General features: G+C 42.0%; 1 protein-coding gene across 2 annotated transcripts in view; it reads right to left on the reverse strand.

Annotated features, from left to right (window-relative positions):
• The window catches only part of LOC125888536 (SPHK1 interactor, AKAP domain containing), a 208422-nt gene that overhangs the window by 77760 nt on the left and 115531 nt on the right, over positions 1–15131 (reverse strand). For both annotated transcript variants that reach the window (XM_049575929.1, XM_049575927.1), the window contains one exon: positions 7401–7497. In XM_049575929.1, coding sequence (XP_049431886.1) covers positions 7401–7444 — 44 coding nt within the window. In that variant the 5' untranslated portion in view covers positions 7445–7497. The remainder of the gene's footprint in view (positions 1–7400; positions 7498–15131) is intronic.

Genomic DNA, 15131 nt, shown 5'->3' on the forward strand with positions numbered 1-15131 from the left:
AATCTCAACAACTCTCCCTTCACCCTCTCCTGTGGAAAGGTTGCCAATACTCAATTTTGCCCTGCAAGACAGGATACCACGACTTTTCTACACAAACACAAATCACACGGTGCATCTGAACTACTGCTCTGATTTCCAAACACTTTCCTTGAACCTGGTGGCAAACTGAGAGGTGTAATGTTGGCACAGCACTTCGAACAGCCTTTCTCACCTCCCACCATCGGCTTCAAGAGTCAAAGTCACTCTTTTTGTCCTTCTGCTTAAAATCAATGCTTTTTCTCCTTTGCAGAAGAAACCATTTTACAGTAGAGGGTAGACATGAGTGCAGAAAATCAGTCTGTAAAACCAGGAGCTGAAATAAAAGATAAATACAATCTTGCTCTGATCCTTTTGTTTGACACTCCAATCAAGCTATACTGCTAAATGTCTAACAACCTAACCCTTCATGTATCTGTTAGATCTATCTGCTTCATTAAATCGGACAGGCTGATGAGACATGAAAGAAAGAGGGACTGGTTTGAAGATGCAGGATGTACATACGAAGCTGAGAGCTAAGAAGCTGAGAGCAAAGAAGCCAGACAAAGCCAGAGCCCAGGGAGGGCAGCGTGGTTAAAGGGCACAGGCCATTAGCATTGTTCTGCTCAATGATGAGCTCATTCATGCCAAAAGAGGAACATCGAGAGAAAGAGAGGAGAAAGAGACAGAGAGATAATCATTGCTGATTTACACCTGCTGTTAGAAGCCCTATCTTCCCTCTGATTAGTCTACTTCAGACATAACCCCCCTGAGCACTGATTACACGCTTACAGCACCAGACACCTGCACACGAAGCAACAGCTACAATCCTGCTTACCATATCTCGTGTCAAGGGCTCTTGATTTGAGACTGTTTTGTGTTTCAGACAAGGCAATGTGAGAACACTGCCCCTCAACACTGGTAGCTGACAGCTCCTAGAACACCAAGCTGGAGTGTCATGAGATATGGGATCACTACTGAGTACAACTGTCTTTCTGTTCAGCTTTGAAGCGAGACTGTGTAGATTGCTATGAATATGCTCAGAGATTGTGTGCAAAATGCTTGGCTCAGGATTTCAAGCTGCATATACAAAAAGAGTGCTGACTCCAGTCTAGCTGGTGGTATTACATCAGACTCAGCTCGTGTTTGTGTCGTCTAATAGGCAGCGCCACAGGTTAGACCTTTACACGCTATAAAAGATGGGCTCGTAGAAGCGAGAGTCAGCGTGAGGTCAGTCAACAAATAAAACAGTGGTTTAAATGCTGTAAGACTGGTGCAGTGGAAGCTGAGGGAGGGGTACCTGAGCCATGTCAGATATTAATCATTAGCAGTGTGATTAAAAAGCATGGTCATCATCTGAAATGTGTTGTTGCTGCATCTGAATGTATTGTGCATTTTTAGCTATGCTAGCAGCATAACTCTAAGTCTCAGTCCATCCGCCACTTTAATCTAGATGATCCCAACAAGCGCTGGATGGATTGCCATGACATTTGGTACACACATTCACATTCCCCTCAAGATGAAGCTGTATAATGTTGGTGATGCCTTATCTTTTCATCCATCATCAGCACATAATTCTAATTTGTCCAATAATTTGGTTTATGACTAACAGGGTTAGGTACTGACCAAATTGTGTCTGTACTACCAAGTACAGGTTCAAGTTAAATCCATCTGTGTCAAATGCTGATACTGGAAACTTTATCAGGGTGAGAGTGCAGAGTTTAGACAAGAGGTGGAAGTGCCCCAAAGCCTGGAAATGAGCCACAAAGCTCCAGGGCCAGCAATGGAGCTTTGCCAAGCTGCGGGGTTTAACTTCACACAGGAAGGCCCCGAAACCAGGAAGCCAGCAACATCAGCTTTGAGCGAGGCAAAGCTATCGCTGTGGTGCTGATCTGCCACAGAAGTTTCAGCATCTGATCTGTTTTCTCTATATATTATTTGAGTAATATAGTATCACTGCTGGTTGAGCAGACACGTACTAGTCTCTATATACAGACTCTACTGTACATTCAGTGAATATAGAGTCTGTAGGCAAGCCCCGGAGATCTTGCCTCTGGAAGAAGAGCAGAAGAGCCCTGGTTTCCGGTTGTAGGCTGTTTGTAGTCCGCGTGATATTGACCAATCATGTTTGAGCCGGCTGCAGTTGTTGCCAGGTTAAACGGTCTGTGCAGTGAACTAACGAGGCGGAACATAATTGGGGTCACTGCAAACTCTGAATCCATCGCAATGGTTCAGCATATTTACTTATATATAAACGGAAGTCGAAAATGGAAATTCGCCTCCTCCGCCTAAATCAAACCGGAATGCCAAAAAATCAGGGGTCTGCCCCCAGAGGCTGTATCGCCATCTGCCAGAAGTCAGACGCCGAATACAGCCGATTGGTTCCGAGAATGGACACGTACATATACATGCATACACACACAAGCAGACAGAAACAGATGATTAACTCTATGTGATTGGAAAAGAGCACAGGAGGAGCAGGATTGCGTTTTAGTCTACTACGTCACCCCTGTTACTACAGAGAAGAAAAAGGTACCAAATTCACTCTCGTGTGGCACTATATTTGTGTTTTTTTCTGCATTGTGTCTCTTGGATGACTGCTGCTTACAGCCTGGAGCCTTGCTATCTTTTTACAAAGCCCCAGCCTCAACTGAGCGTGGGAGGAGGGGGGACACACCTATAAATGTCCTGAACACTGAATATTGGAAGAAAACAAGAAAATACATGCAGAGGGCAGAGTCTGCAGAAAAATACACCACCACACACTTGTAGCTGGTCATAAATGATGACTAAGAGGGATTACTTCTGTGTGAGTCTATAGATTGCATAGACATTAATCATTAACATTGTATACCTTTAAGTTTCAACATAAATGTTACATTTATGGTTTGCAGACACTTACTATGCAAGACTTATTCTGGTGATTGGGTTGGTGATTCAGAGGTCTGCAACCAGGCTACAAAAAAAGAAGACTGAAAGTAGATAGATGACAAAAGTAAAAATGCAAATTTTAGTCTGCACTCTACTTTATAGTGCAGATCAAATTTACTTACCATATCATATAAAAATAAAATAAACATTTGCAAATGTTTAGATCTACTCATCTAAAAGATACACTTTATTTAACAGCCAAAACACTCTGTAAATGCCCAACACTCCACACACGTAGAGGCCACAGATGACAAATGAACCATACTCAAACACCTGTGCACATGTACACATCCAAGATGTTCTTCTCCCAAAGTACATTTTGACCTACAATTATCTTCTGCCCTACTTGAGTCTTTCCCAAGTGATTCAGCCTGAATCATCTCAGCACATCTGAAGCAGGTGTTCCTGATGCCCTTCATCATTTATCACCTCTGTCCTTCACAGCGCTCCCCTGAAGTCTGATCTGCATATCTGTGTGATGCTGCTGTCCATGCTGCCCTCTTCCTCACTAGTGCTTGCATGCATCATCGAGTTTTTCCGGATTTTCCTCTCTGACTGCTGGCCCACATGAATAACACAAAAAATCGGGAGAAAAAAATGAGCATTGCCATTTCCTCACAAAGTGAAAACAAATCACCTCCAGCAGCAGAAACCAACAGCACATTATTTCAACCTCAGCCACTGCCAATGTAAAGTTCCCAACAACAAATCATCCCTTGCTGCTCCCCACCTTCCCTCTAATATTACATAAAAACACCCAGCGCTGCCTCTCTTTATACCATCTGTCCCATTTGTTTTTTCTGTCTGACTCCGAGGTTGTGGCACCTGTTAAACAGTACAGGCTGTGCTGCTGAGACATCAGTGCTGCTGTTGCTGATGATGAGGTGTCTCTCAGAGGCCTGTGCTCTCTCAGCAGCCTGGCATCCATTAGTGCTTTATGACCAGCTCTCTGCCTCAGCAGTCCCAGCGCATGTACAAGTGTTTGCCTTTTCATTTTCCTCTCTCTCTTTCTAACCTGAGTCCCCTTGGGACACCGCCTCGGGATCTGATGATAAATTGCTGCAATTAAGTGCTGTAATCACCCCGAGACTGGAGACAGATGTTAGTGGGGTGGAGCAACAAAGTGTGCCCCCATGTGGTGGGGAGGGAAAATGCTTTAGTGATGCAAGTGATGGCTATTTTTATCATGATGGTTTTAGACCATGTAGACTGAGATTATGTGGAAAAATAGTGACAAAGAAAAAAACAGAATGAAGAGCACTGCACAAACATTTGGGTTAATCGCAGCATTATTAGTCATACTGCCAAAGCAGCAGTATGCATTGGGCTGATGACAAAACTGTGATCCAAAAAGCACAAACTCATGAAAACATTTGTCAGGGCCAGTGTCTACATTAGGGATGCACCGAAATGAAAATTTGTGGCCGAAGCCGAAGCCGAAGCCGAATATTATTAAACAATTGGCCGAATACCGAATATCATTGTTTAGTTTTTCATTAGTTTTTGCAGATGAACCCCCTCCAGATTAGTGTTGTCACGGTACCAAAATTGGGGTCCACTGTACGATACCAATGAAAATACCATGGTTCTGAGTAGTATCAGGATACCACAGCGAAAATGAGGCAGATGTGCCTTTTGTCATTTATGAAAAGATAAATCACTTTTCTATAATACATCAATGATATTTCAATGGAATAAATTACTTATTGACTTATTCATAGTTCAAAAACAACATCAATAAGTGATTAACATAGGGGGATCAAAATAAAATAAATAAATGAAATAAGAATCAACCAGCCACCCTCCTCCCCTGACAGTCCCTTCATAAGTAAAGAACAGTCCCTAAAGTGCAGTGAGGTTTGTGGGCCGTGAACGACTCGTTTCTCTTCTGACACGTCACATACCTGTGTTCGGCTGGCTCGGCTGTTCAGGTACTTCTGGGCAGTCCACACGCCAAGAAGAGGATATTATTGGAGCCGACTTGTCTGTCGTGGTAAGCCGATGGCCGCCGTATTTGACAGGAATACATAACTGTCTGTGTCTGTGACCCCCGTTCAACCCACAATCGGTGGGATTCGCCTTTCGTTTCTGCTGCTGGTTGAAATCTGTAGACTGCTCACACAGCGTGCTGAATGATTTAAGCCTATTTTGCTCGCTCAAAACTATTTTTAGTCGCAAATGCGAGTGCCGTGACGGGCAGATCGCCACACTGCCGACATTTTACTCCACCCGTCACGGCACGCTGTTTGATTGCGTTATCAAAACACGCCACTATTATTCGGCCTTGCTTTTAACTTATTCCACCGAATACCGAATGTGTGTTGTTGTTTTTTCAATATTCGGCCGAATATATTCGGTTACCGAATATTCGGTGCATCCCTAGTCTACATATGTTTTTTTTCTGAACTCAGTGTCTTTTTCAATTGTTCCCAATTAAGAAAGAGCGTACGCAGGTGCATGCGGCCACCTAGGAAAAAAATGCTATACCCAGCATCTTTTTCAGGTTGCTCAAAGTTTTTGTGCAGCCACTTTGAGTGCTCCTAGTTAAAAATCTATAAACTTCTCAGAAAGGTGCTGGTGTTGTCACTGCCGCTGCTTAAGTTACTGTCGATCCTAAGCTGTTTGATACTCAGACACTATCACAATAAAGACAGACTGTTTGTGGCAGCCAGACACTGAATATCTCCATATACATTGTGAGCTTGTTTTTAACTATGTAGTCAACCCTCTGTTAAACCCCCTACAAGGAACTTTCATTTTGAGTTGATTTTGGAGACCCTGTGGACAAAAGCGGTAGTGTTTTGCCGGAATGAAGCCTACGTTTCCCATGAGCCCTAGCGCGTATTGTGGTAAAGACGCTTACCTGGCTCGTGCATGTGTTTGTTTTGGGGATGAATGAAACAACGAGATGGGAAAACTTTGCCCCCGCTCCTACTGGGGATCCCAGCTCACCTCTGCTGCGCCCCAGCTTCAACTCTCCGGCGTAAGCGCCACTGCCGCCGGGGTGAACGCTGCGGTCGGCTGGTAAGGCTGAAGGCCTGTTTGGCGAGCACTTCCACGGCTTCTTGGACTGAGTATGGAGCGGTGCCTCGCCTCTTTATTTCTCAGCTCTCGCTGGACCCTGTCGACGCCTGGCTGGTACCTGTCATCGGCCCAGATGAGGTGTTCCAGTCCCGCTGCTGCGGGGTGAATCTGCGCAACCTGCGGCCTCTGTGTGTGGCTTCCCGGACAGCTAACGCCATGGACCCGCCGGCTAATCTCCTGCTAGGATTGGGCTGATAAATGCTAGATCTCTAGCGAACAAAATGTTTATCCTGAAGGATTTCCTGACTTCCCGAAGATTGGATTGTCTCCGTGTGACTGAGACGTGGCTGACTGTTGGTGAGTCCAGTGCTTTCACAGAACTTTTACCCGATGATTGCTGCTATTTTAACTCCCCGCGGACGTTGGGTCGAGGTGGAGGAATAGCAACTATTTATAAGAGTCACTATAAATGTAAGCAGCTAGGTAAGATGACGTGTGCCGTCTGAGTGCCGTAAATCACTTCATCCTGGAAGCGACCTGGTGCGGACCTGGAGACAGTTTCCTAAAGGTATGGATATACACTATATAGAAATAGCTTATCTTCACAAGGATGGTCTCATTTGCTGTTGTAGGTCACGCACAGACATCAGCAGAAACGAGAGACTTTTGCACATCCAGTTAAAAGTTCCTTGTAACGGCTTTAACGTAGCTTTAGGTTAGCTACCTTGCAAATATTAAGGTCAAGATATTGTTGTCATAAAGACAAATCCACATGTAGCACATCATTCAAAAAACGCTTGCAATGCTGCCCATGATCCCATGAGACCCTGCGTGTTGGGCACCCCATGGCTGCAGATTCGATTACAACCTGCGGCCTTTTGCTGCATGTCATCCTCTCTTTCCCTTTAACTCTGGATACTGTCCTATCCAGCCAACATAAATAGAGCCAAGAAAAAAAGAAACCCTGGGTGAATTATGGGCGTGACTTATTCTTGACTTTCCTTTGAGCTTTTTTTAAATAAATGATTGGGAAATACAGTCTGTCCCACCTTGATCAGGATAATGTGATCATACTGCACCTCTGCTTGAAGATTTGGCCTCAGATAGGAGTAACAATTTAAGTTAGCTTAGTGTTAGCTCAAATGTTACGGCGTAGTTTTGTTGTGGTTGTGCTCTCACATCATTTAAAAAGGTCTGGGAAATTCAAGAACAGACAGCTGTAAAAGATGCCAGTTATGCAAAGGGAATAACTGAACTCAATAATTTACACAAACTATCATGAGACTTGGAAAAATGTGAATGGTTGACACATTTTGCAGATCTTTCAAAACCATTTCTTACCCAAAAACACTGCACTTTGTAGCTGCAGTGATACAGTGTTTGATATACATCTGCATCACAACATTGACAAATGAAAGTGAAGTTCTTACAGCTCAGTGAAGGTCCGCAGCACAGTGAACAGCGATGACAGCATCTTCAGTCCAATCCTCTGTCTACCTTCCTATGTTATCAGTCCAGATTCTGCGCCTGAAATACACAAAATAGCTGAATGGATAAAAGCGCTTATATAAACACACGTACATGCACACACACACTCTATCAGTGTCAGAAGGGAGGAACAGATGGCTTCCTTTCTTTGAGGGCGTCTCTGTCCAGCAGTTTTCCTCCGCATCATCTGGCAGGTGTTTTGAGATGTAAGCAATTTAAAGCACAGCAGTGTACCTTCACCTCTCCCACACACACTGCACAGACACACACATAGTTGAGCATCTGCATGCACACATATACGCACAAGAGAGTAAGGCATGAACAAACATACGCAGCTACTTGAAAGGAATAAACAGATATGACATATCTTGGGTGATAAGGCACATCCTGTTCGTTGTGTTTGATAGCAGCTCAGATAAAATGCAAAACAGTTCATTTCTGTTAACACTATGATTCATACAGGCAAGAAGAGCTAAAACTGTAATACAGAATAAGAGCAAAAGAGGAAAACCATATATTTCTTTCAAATATCTTACTTCATAATCAGAATTTGTAGCTTCTCGCTTTTTACGAGCCAACTGACAAGTCTTAGATACATCGAAGTTTCCATCCATAACATTTTTCAACAGACTGATGGAAGAGATTGGGTTTAGTTAATGCAGAGTTGTTGCTTTTCACCACATTATATGGTTCCCCCTAATAGCTGACCAAATGTTCGTCGACCAGAAAGGCCATTAATCGGCAAGATTTCATTGGTAGCTTAGTCGCAGGAATAAAAACGTGAAACCCTATTAGGAGATGTGCCTTGTCGAAACAAATCAAACCTTAATTTGAAAGGACAGACACAGGAAGTGGCCACACTCAGCAGTCAGACAGGAGTCAGCTTACAAACCAATCACAGCCGACAGATATCTGTCCCTTCATTTGTAAATATTCAGTCTGATAAATATGGAGTTGTTCATGATCATGTTAGTGCAGGGCTACCCAGAGCTTTACATTTGTTCCACGAGTGATAGGCCTACACACTTATAAACAGCACCTGGAAGAAGATCAGCTCTGCACTCAGGATTTCCGTTAAATAGACTATATGATGCTTTTTCTGACCGCTTAACAACCTCAGACACAACCTGCCGCCGCGCTCTTGAAATCTGTTGCAAAAAAGGCACAAGAGCAGCGCCCAGCACCCGACCTCACGTTCTCCAGAGGGTTAAAGATGTGACGTGGCATGTCTAAGGCCTCTAATTTCCAGGGCTGGTACCTGCGGTTATTCCACAGGCTAGTTAATAACATGTCGGGCAGGAAATCCAAAGTGTGGGATCATTTTGAGAAGGTGAAGGATGAACCCAAGGTGATATGTAAACTCATCTTCATTGGTCGACTACAAACATGACGTATCATCTGAAACATGGAAGTAGCTACATGCCCATTAGCCACTTAGCACAATCATTACTGCTTTGCCCACAGCGTCATTAACAGGCAGCTCGCTCAGTGTGTGACGTGCACTTGTAGATAAAATATAGGCCTATATTAATGAAGGTTCATTAGTACGGTTTGTATTTCTCTGTAATGTAGCACAGTGTTAACAATGTTACTGATACTATTCTTTCTCACACCTTCAACTCAAACCATTGTGTTGCCCCGCCTACAATATATAATTTGACAATAACATTAATATTGTAAACACACGGTTGTATTGTACATGCTTTTATTGGGAGTGATAAAATGATGGTTTTGCTCATTTTAGCCAATAACTGTGTTCACATCATCTGATATCTAAATCACGTCAGAGAAGAGATGAGGAGTTCTGTTTTGAAACAAAATTTTAAATTGAGCCAAGTTGGTTTTATATAAAGCTGACCTTTCATAGCGATACAGACGTCTGTGTTGTGTTTATTTTTATAGGAGTGAATGAAGTTTAAGATGAGAAGTGGGAGTGAGAGGTTTGGAAGAGCTGATGGCTGAGGTTTGAGTCACAATCTGCACATTAAAGTCTAACGGTGAGCATTTAACATTTCATCCGACACTGCATGTATTTGTGTTGGAATATAACATCTGGCCTGGAGTCAGTGGTGTAGAGAGTGATTTGCAGAGCACACAGATTCTTGGGCATTAGAAATACTGTGCAATAACTAACATCAGTGATTGGGCTGAAAGCGTCTAAACTTTAAACATTAAACCCAATTGGAGTTAACAGTAGCCAGTAGCACTAAATGTGCGTTACACCCCACCCCGAAATTTTAGATTGACAGTAGCGACAAGCACCAAATTGATAACAGCCACTAGGACAGCCTGCTCTTTGTTGTTGAGGACTTCTTGCCACCGCAATCACATTCGCCTGCACATTTTACCAACAAACTGGACAGGGATGAAATGGAGGAAGAAGACGACCATGATTAAGTCGTTTCTGGAGTGAGTCCATACGTGTTCAAGCAGAGATCTGAAGTTGGCAGTGCTGCTGATGAAGGACAGACATAGACTGATCCCTGCACTGGAGCTGATGTATCCCAATGGTAAGCTTGTGTCTATTTTCACAAAAAACATTTCAATTGCATGGTGAGTCTTCAACATTTTTGTTATTGTTTTCCAGGAAATAAACTCTAAATTACTGGAGTTAGATTTGTGTCTTTATTACATGCGAGAAAATAAATGATGAGAGAAAAAAAAAAATATTTGAGAAAAAAAGTTTTCACACTGATAGCAAAAAATAGTAATATTTGAGACTAAAAAAAGTTTTGAGACAAAGTATTTTGTCATAGAATATAAAAAAAAAATTTGAGATTTAAAAAATGATTTCTGAGAAAAAAAAACAACTTTTTTTTTATATGCCAACAGTGTGAAAACTTTTTCTCTCAAATATTTTTTTTTCTCTCACATCATTTACTTTCTCGAATGTCATAAAGACACAAATCTAACTCCATAAACTACCAATAACAATACCTACAAACAACTTTTTTTTGTCAATGATGGGACAGATACTGGCTTATCGGTGACAATCAGCCCAAGACATGTATGATTTCAGAAACACAGACATTCAGATGCTCATGTTGTATACTTCAACCTCTTATGTTGTAAAACTGCAGGGGACTGGACACAGTTTTTCAGTGTGATTCCAGATTATATAGTCATACAGTGCGATGGTTGTCACAGCACTCTGATGAGGTCATGGCAAATTGTAATGAGGTTGCTGCAAACATTAATGAAGTTATTGGGCATTTTAATGAGGTCAGAGCACACAATGATCAAGTCATTAGACTAGTGTTGATGCTTACGTTAATCTCATAGACACACACACACACACACACACACACACACACACACACACACACTCATTAATTGCTTCCTGTAACACAGTAAGGCAACATCCTCTTGATGACTGCTGAAGATGGATGCAAACTTGATTAATTCTCTTAATGCAGTTTATGCAACAGCAAAGTGTATTAGAATAACACAAGTTACCAACAACTGGCTCCTTGCAACCATGGCCAGGATCTTCTCCTGACCTTAACACTGTTGTTTTTTTTAAACACTACGCTTTTACCCTAACTTAACCGAGCATTTATTATTGTATTGATCTTAACCTCAAAGATGTAGTCATCGGAATCTAAACCATGAGGTTTTCTAAGTGTTAACCATCGTGTTGAAGCATCACAAAATAGAAATTCTTTTTAATGTATCCCAAATATTAAAAAAACATGTGTGTGTGTGGGTGTGTAGGTGCTGAGCCCTGCCTATGGTGAAACAGCAGATGAGAGCACAGAAGCAGCACAACCAGAAATGACAGCAAAATGTGTCTCAGAATATTTTTCTCTTGTTTATTTGGGTTAGGCGCTACAGGTCTTATAATGGTCAGGAAACTCCTGCTGTTTATTCTGGCATCATGTTTGCTAAAATGTTAGCTGCATTCTTATGTAAACAAACACGTATGTAAGCACAAAGGCCGCATCACACAATATATGGACCTGACCACAGAGTCAGCAATTAACCTGCATGTCTTTGGACTGTGGGAAGACGCCTGGAGAAAACCCACGCTGACACGGGGAGAACATGCAAACTCCGCACAGAGGGGCTCCCCCATCCCAGGAACCAACAGTGAAGCAACAGTGCTACCCACTGCACCACCTAGGCTTTGGGCGAGCAGCAGTTATTGGAAACTTGACATGCCTTCAAAAAACAACCCTGTTCTATCGACCTTGCTCTCACACTTGTGGCAAACTGTCACATCGCAGTCACTACACAATACAGTTTTAGAGTTTTGCCCACATCCTCTAACACCACCGAGCTAAACTCCTGTTTCCAGGATGCTTAAAATGCTTATCTGTGCTTCAGCTGATAAACTTTGCCTTTACCTGCCACCAGTCTGTTGCAACTGCCTGATCAGTACTCTATATGTGCAACTCTCAACAGAAATAAGAAAGAAGCGAGACTGCTCACTACCTCACTAATTCCATCATCAGCTCAGAAAGAAAAGTATAATTATTTCTCACCACTTGCCTGATTGATTAACTTTTTTGTCCACCTGCCACTGTGGCTGACGGTTTCCAAAATCTACCAGCCACTCAATGAATCACCATTGTTTTTTTGTCTGGTGGGTGAAGCAAATCTAGCAGCCACTTGCATATTTTACCAGCATTTGGCTGGTGGCTGGTGCTGATTTCCAACCCTGATTACTGAATCAATTTGTGTTCAAATTACCACACAGCAATTCTTGGTGCAGGTAATATACCAGTGTATAAAAACGATACACAATGTAGGAAAAACAGGAGATTAATGTTTGCCCTGAGGACCTTTGACAGATTAATCCAGCCCTGAATAGAACAAGATGTTTTGAAGCTTTGGGAAAAACATACAGTACGTGTTACATCATCTGTGTTTGTTCCTCTAAAGAAGCAAAGAGGCTACTATTAAAACACACTGTTATTGCACCCTTTAACATCACCAATCGAAGCACAAAGAGAACAAACTACTTTCATTCAACAGAATATGCCTCATTTCTACTTCACAAACACTGGATGAAGGTGTTACAATGCATCTACACGCTGTCAGCAGCAGTTCACTCCTGCTGCAGCACAACAAGCCTGCAACAAACATTCCAGCCTCATCAGACAAGATAAACAGTTGTTTATTTACACATCCAGCAGTTACAGGGCGACAGTATCATTCATTTGGAGTCGTGTTTCTGGCCAACTTATAAATCTAAGTCCACTATTCACTCTGTTTTAGCTCTGTTTTTGGTCTCTACCGACTCCTGAGGAAATACACTCACCAGCCACTTTATTAGGTACGCCTATTCAACTGCTCATTAATTCAAGTAGCTAATTAGAACTAGAACACAACAAGAACCAAGCAAGGTGAGGCAGCATTCAGTTATTATGCTCCTCACCTGTGGAACAAACTTCCTGTAGATCTGAGGTCTGCTCAAACTGTCAGCTCCTTTAAATCAGGGCTAAAAACATTATTGTTTACTGAAGCGTACTCTTAGATTAAATACTTACCTGCTGTATTCTACTGCCCGTACTTTTTAACTGCACACTGCTGATTTATGCCTTTTATTATTCTACTTCTTTTCTTGTCCTGACTGTTCAATGTATTGAGCCTGTTTTCATTTTATGTTACTGTATTTTATTATTATCACTATCATTCTCAATTTCTATTTCCCTTTTTAATCGACTGTTTTTATTGTTTTAAATTGTGTCTCGTTGCTTTTAATGTCTCTGTAAAGCACTTTGAATTACCTTGTGTTGAATTGTGCTTTACAAATAAACTTGTCTTGCCTAATTAGTCAATCATGTGGCAGCAACTCAATGCATTTAGGCATGTAGACATGGTCAAGACGACCTGCTGAAGTTCAAACTGAGCATCAAAATGGGGAAGAGAGGTGATTTAAGTGACTTTAAACGTGGCATGGTTGTTGGTGCCAGACGAACTGGTCTGAGAATTTCAGAAACTGCTGATCTACTGGGATTTTCACACACAACCATCTCTAGGGTTTACAGAGGATGGTCCCAAAAAGAGAAAATATCCAGTGAGCAGCAGTTCTCTGGGTGAAAGTGCCAGAGGTCAGAGGAGAATGGCCAGACTGGTTCAAGATGACAGAAAGGCAACAGTAACTCAAATAACCACTGGTTACAACCAAGGTCTGCAGAAGACCATCTCTGAACCAACAACACGTCCAACCTTGACTTGTCAAACTAACCTTTCAATAAAAACACATATCTGTAATTTGTAATGAAAGATTAGAGATTCCACTTGCCCTTAACGGAGCTGATTATTACACGCCATCGTTTTGTTTCGCAGCAAAGCAAATGTCAAGGTTAATGAGCCATTTCACTGTCTGAAGCTGTCTCCCACAATATTGACGCATATTCGTATTCATGTCAGGAGTTTTCACACATCACAGCTGTGACACCCTCAATCTGTCGCAGGTGTTTCATTGCAGTCGCACAACAGGACGTCTACATCATGCTGAGAAGAAAAGGAATTGCAAATAACACTTAGCATTTGCGTTAACATGTTTGGAGAATATGGGCGTGACTTGCCACATGGGACATCTACAGTTTACAGTCAATGTTAATTAGGAAGTTTACTTTGTTAGGATTGGTAACTTATTTCACACAATCAGAAATATTCAAACATGGGGAATATAAAGATTACTGTGAGAGAGAACTAAGATTTATGTCCAAAAGATCTCTCAGTCAGGCCTGAACAAGACAGAGTGGGCGTGAGGTAAGTGGGGCCAGGGGGAGCAGTGTGACTTCAGTGAGCATCACTTGTTCTGCTTGTTCATTAGGCGCTAGGAAATCAGGATGGCAGCTTAGCGTCACAGAATCAGCCATGCAGCCCTTCTGGCAGTTTTTGTGCTGGTCGGACTTCAGTATGGTGCCAGGTCTCTCTACAGTACCTGCCAAAAACAGTCTCTTCTCTTCTCCTTTCTTCTCTTCATCTATTAAAGTGATTCTCCTTTCCCTTCCACCATGTTTGATTTGATGGAACCAAGGAAAACAAGAAGAGAAAATGGGACAGGAAATGGGAATGCTGAACTGCGAATGTGGTAAAGCCACTGACAGCACCAGTGATGAAGCTCCCCCCTCGCTGTGCAACCTCTGCTGACTCAACTACTCTGTCTTGATTAAGTTTGATAACCCGCATCTTCCCTCCTTTCTTCCTCTTGCTAACATTTCCATATGCACCTCCATCTGTGCGCCGTCTCACTTGTTCATTTTCACCTCACCTATGTGCTGCATAGTTGTTCTTTTTGTGGCTTATACTTTAACACATAAAATTACAATCATCTGCTGCATTATTAATCTTGATGCCTCTTTAAACTCTTTAAAATGCACTCATCACAGTGATAGGTGCTTTGTTCGCTATTGTTATTTGTATTAATTAATATGCTTTAATCATTGTAGCTTTTAACTGCTATTTAAAAATTCTGTGTTTTAAACGTATGATCCTTAGTTGCATTTCCATTAAATGTAGAGTGGAAACTAATTTGTTAAATGGAAATTAAATCAATAATTGATTCTGTAGAATGAAAATACTGAGCTGTGCTTTTTATAGTTACTCACTGAGCTGCTCTATTAGAGCAATAACAAGACTCAGCGCCTTGTCAAAGTGCCTCAAAGGAGCTCTCACAGTAGATGACTGAGGCTGAAAAAGTGACAGTGATTTTCTCA

Source organism: Epinephelus fuscoguttatus, linkage group LG5 (genome assembly GCF_011397635.1).
Source record: "Epinephelus fuscoguttatus linkage group LG5, E.fuscoguttatus.final_Chr_v1".
Classification (NCBI taxonomy): Eukaryota; Metazoa; Chordata; class Actinopteri; order Perciformes; family Serranidae; genus Epinephelus; species Epinephelus fuscoguttatus.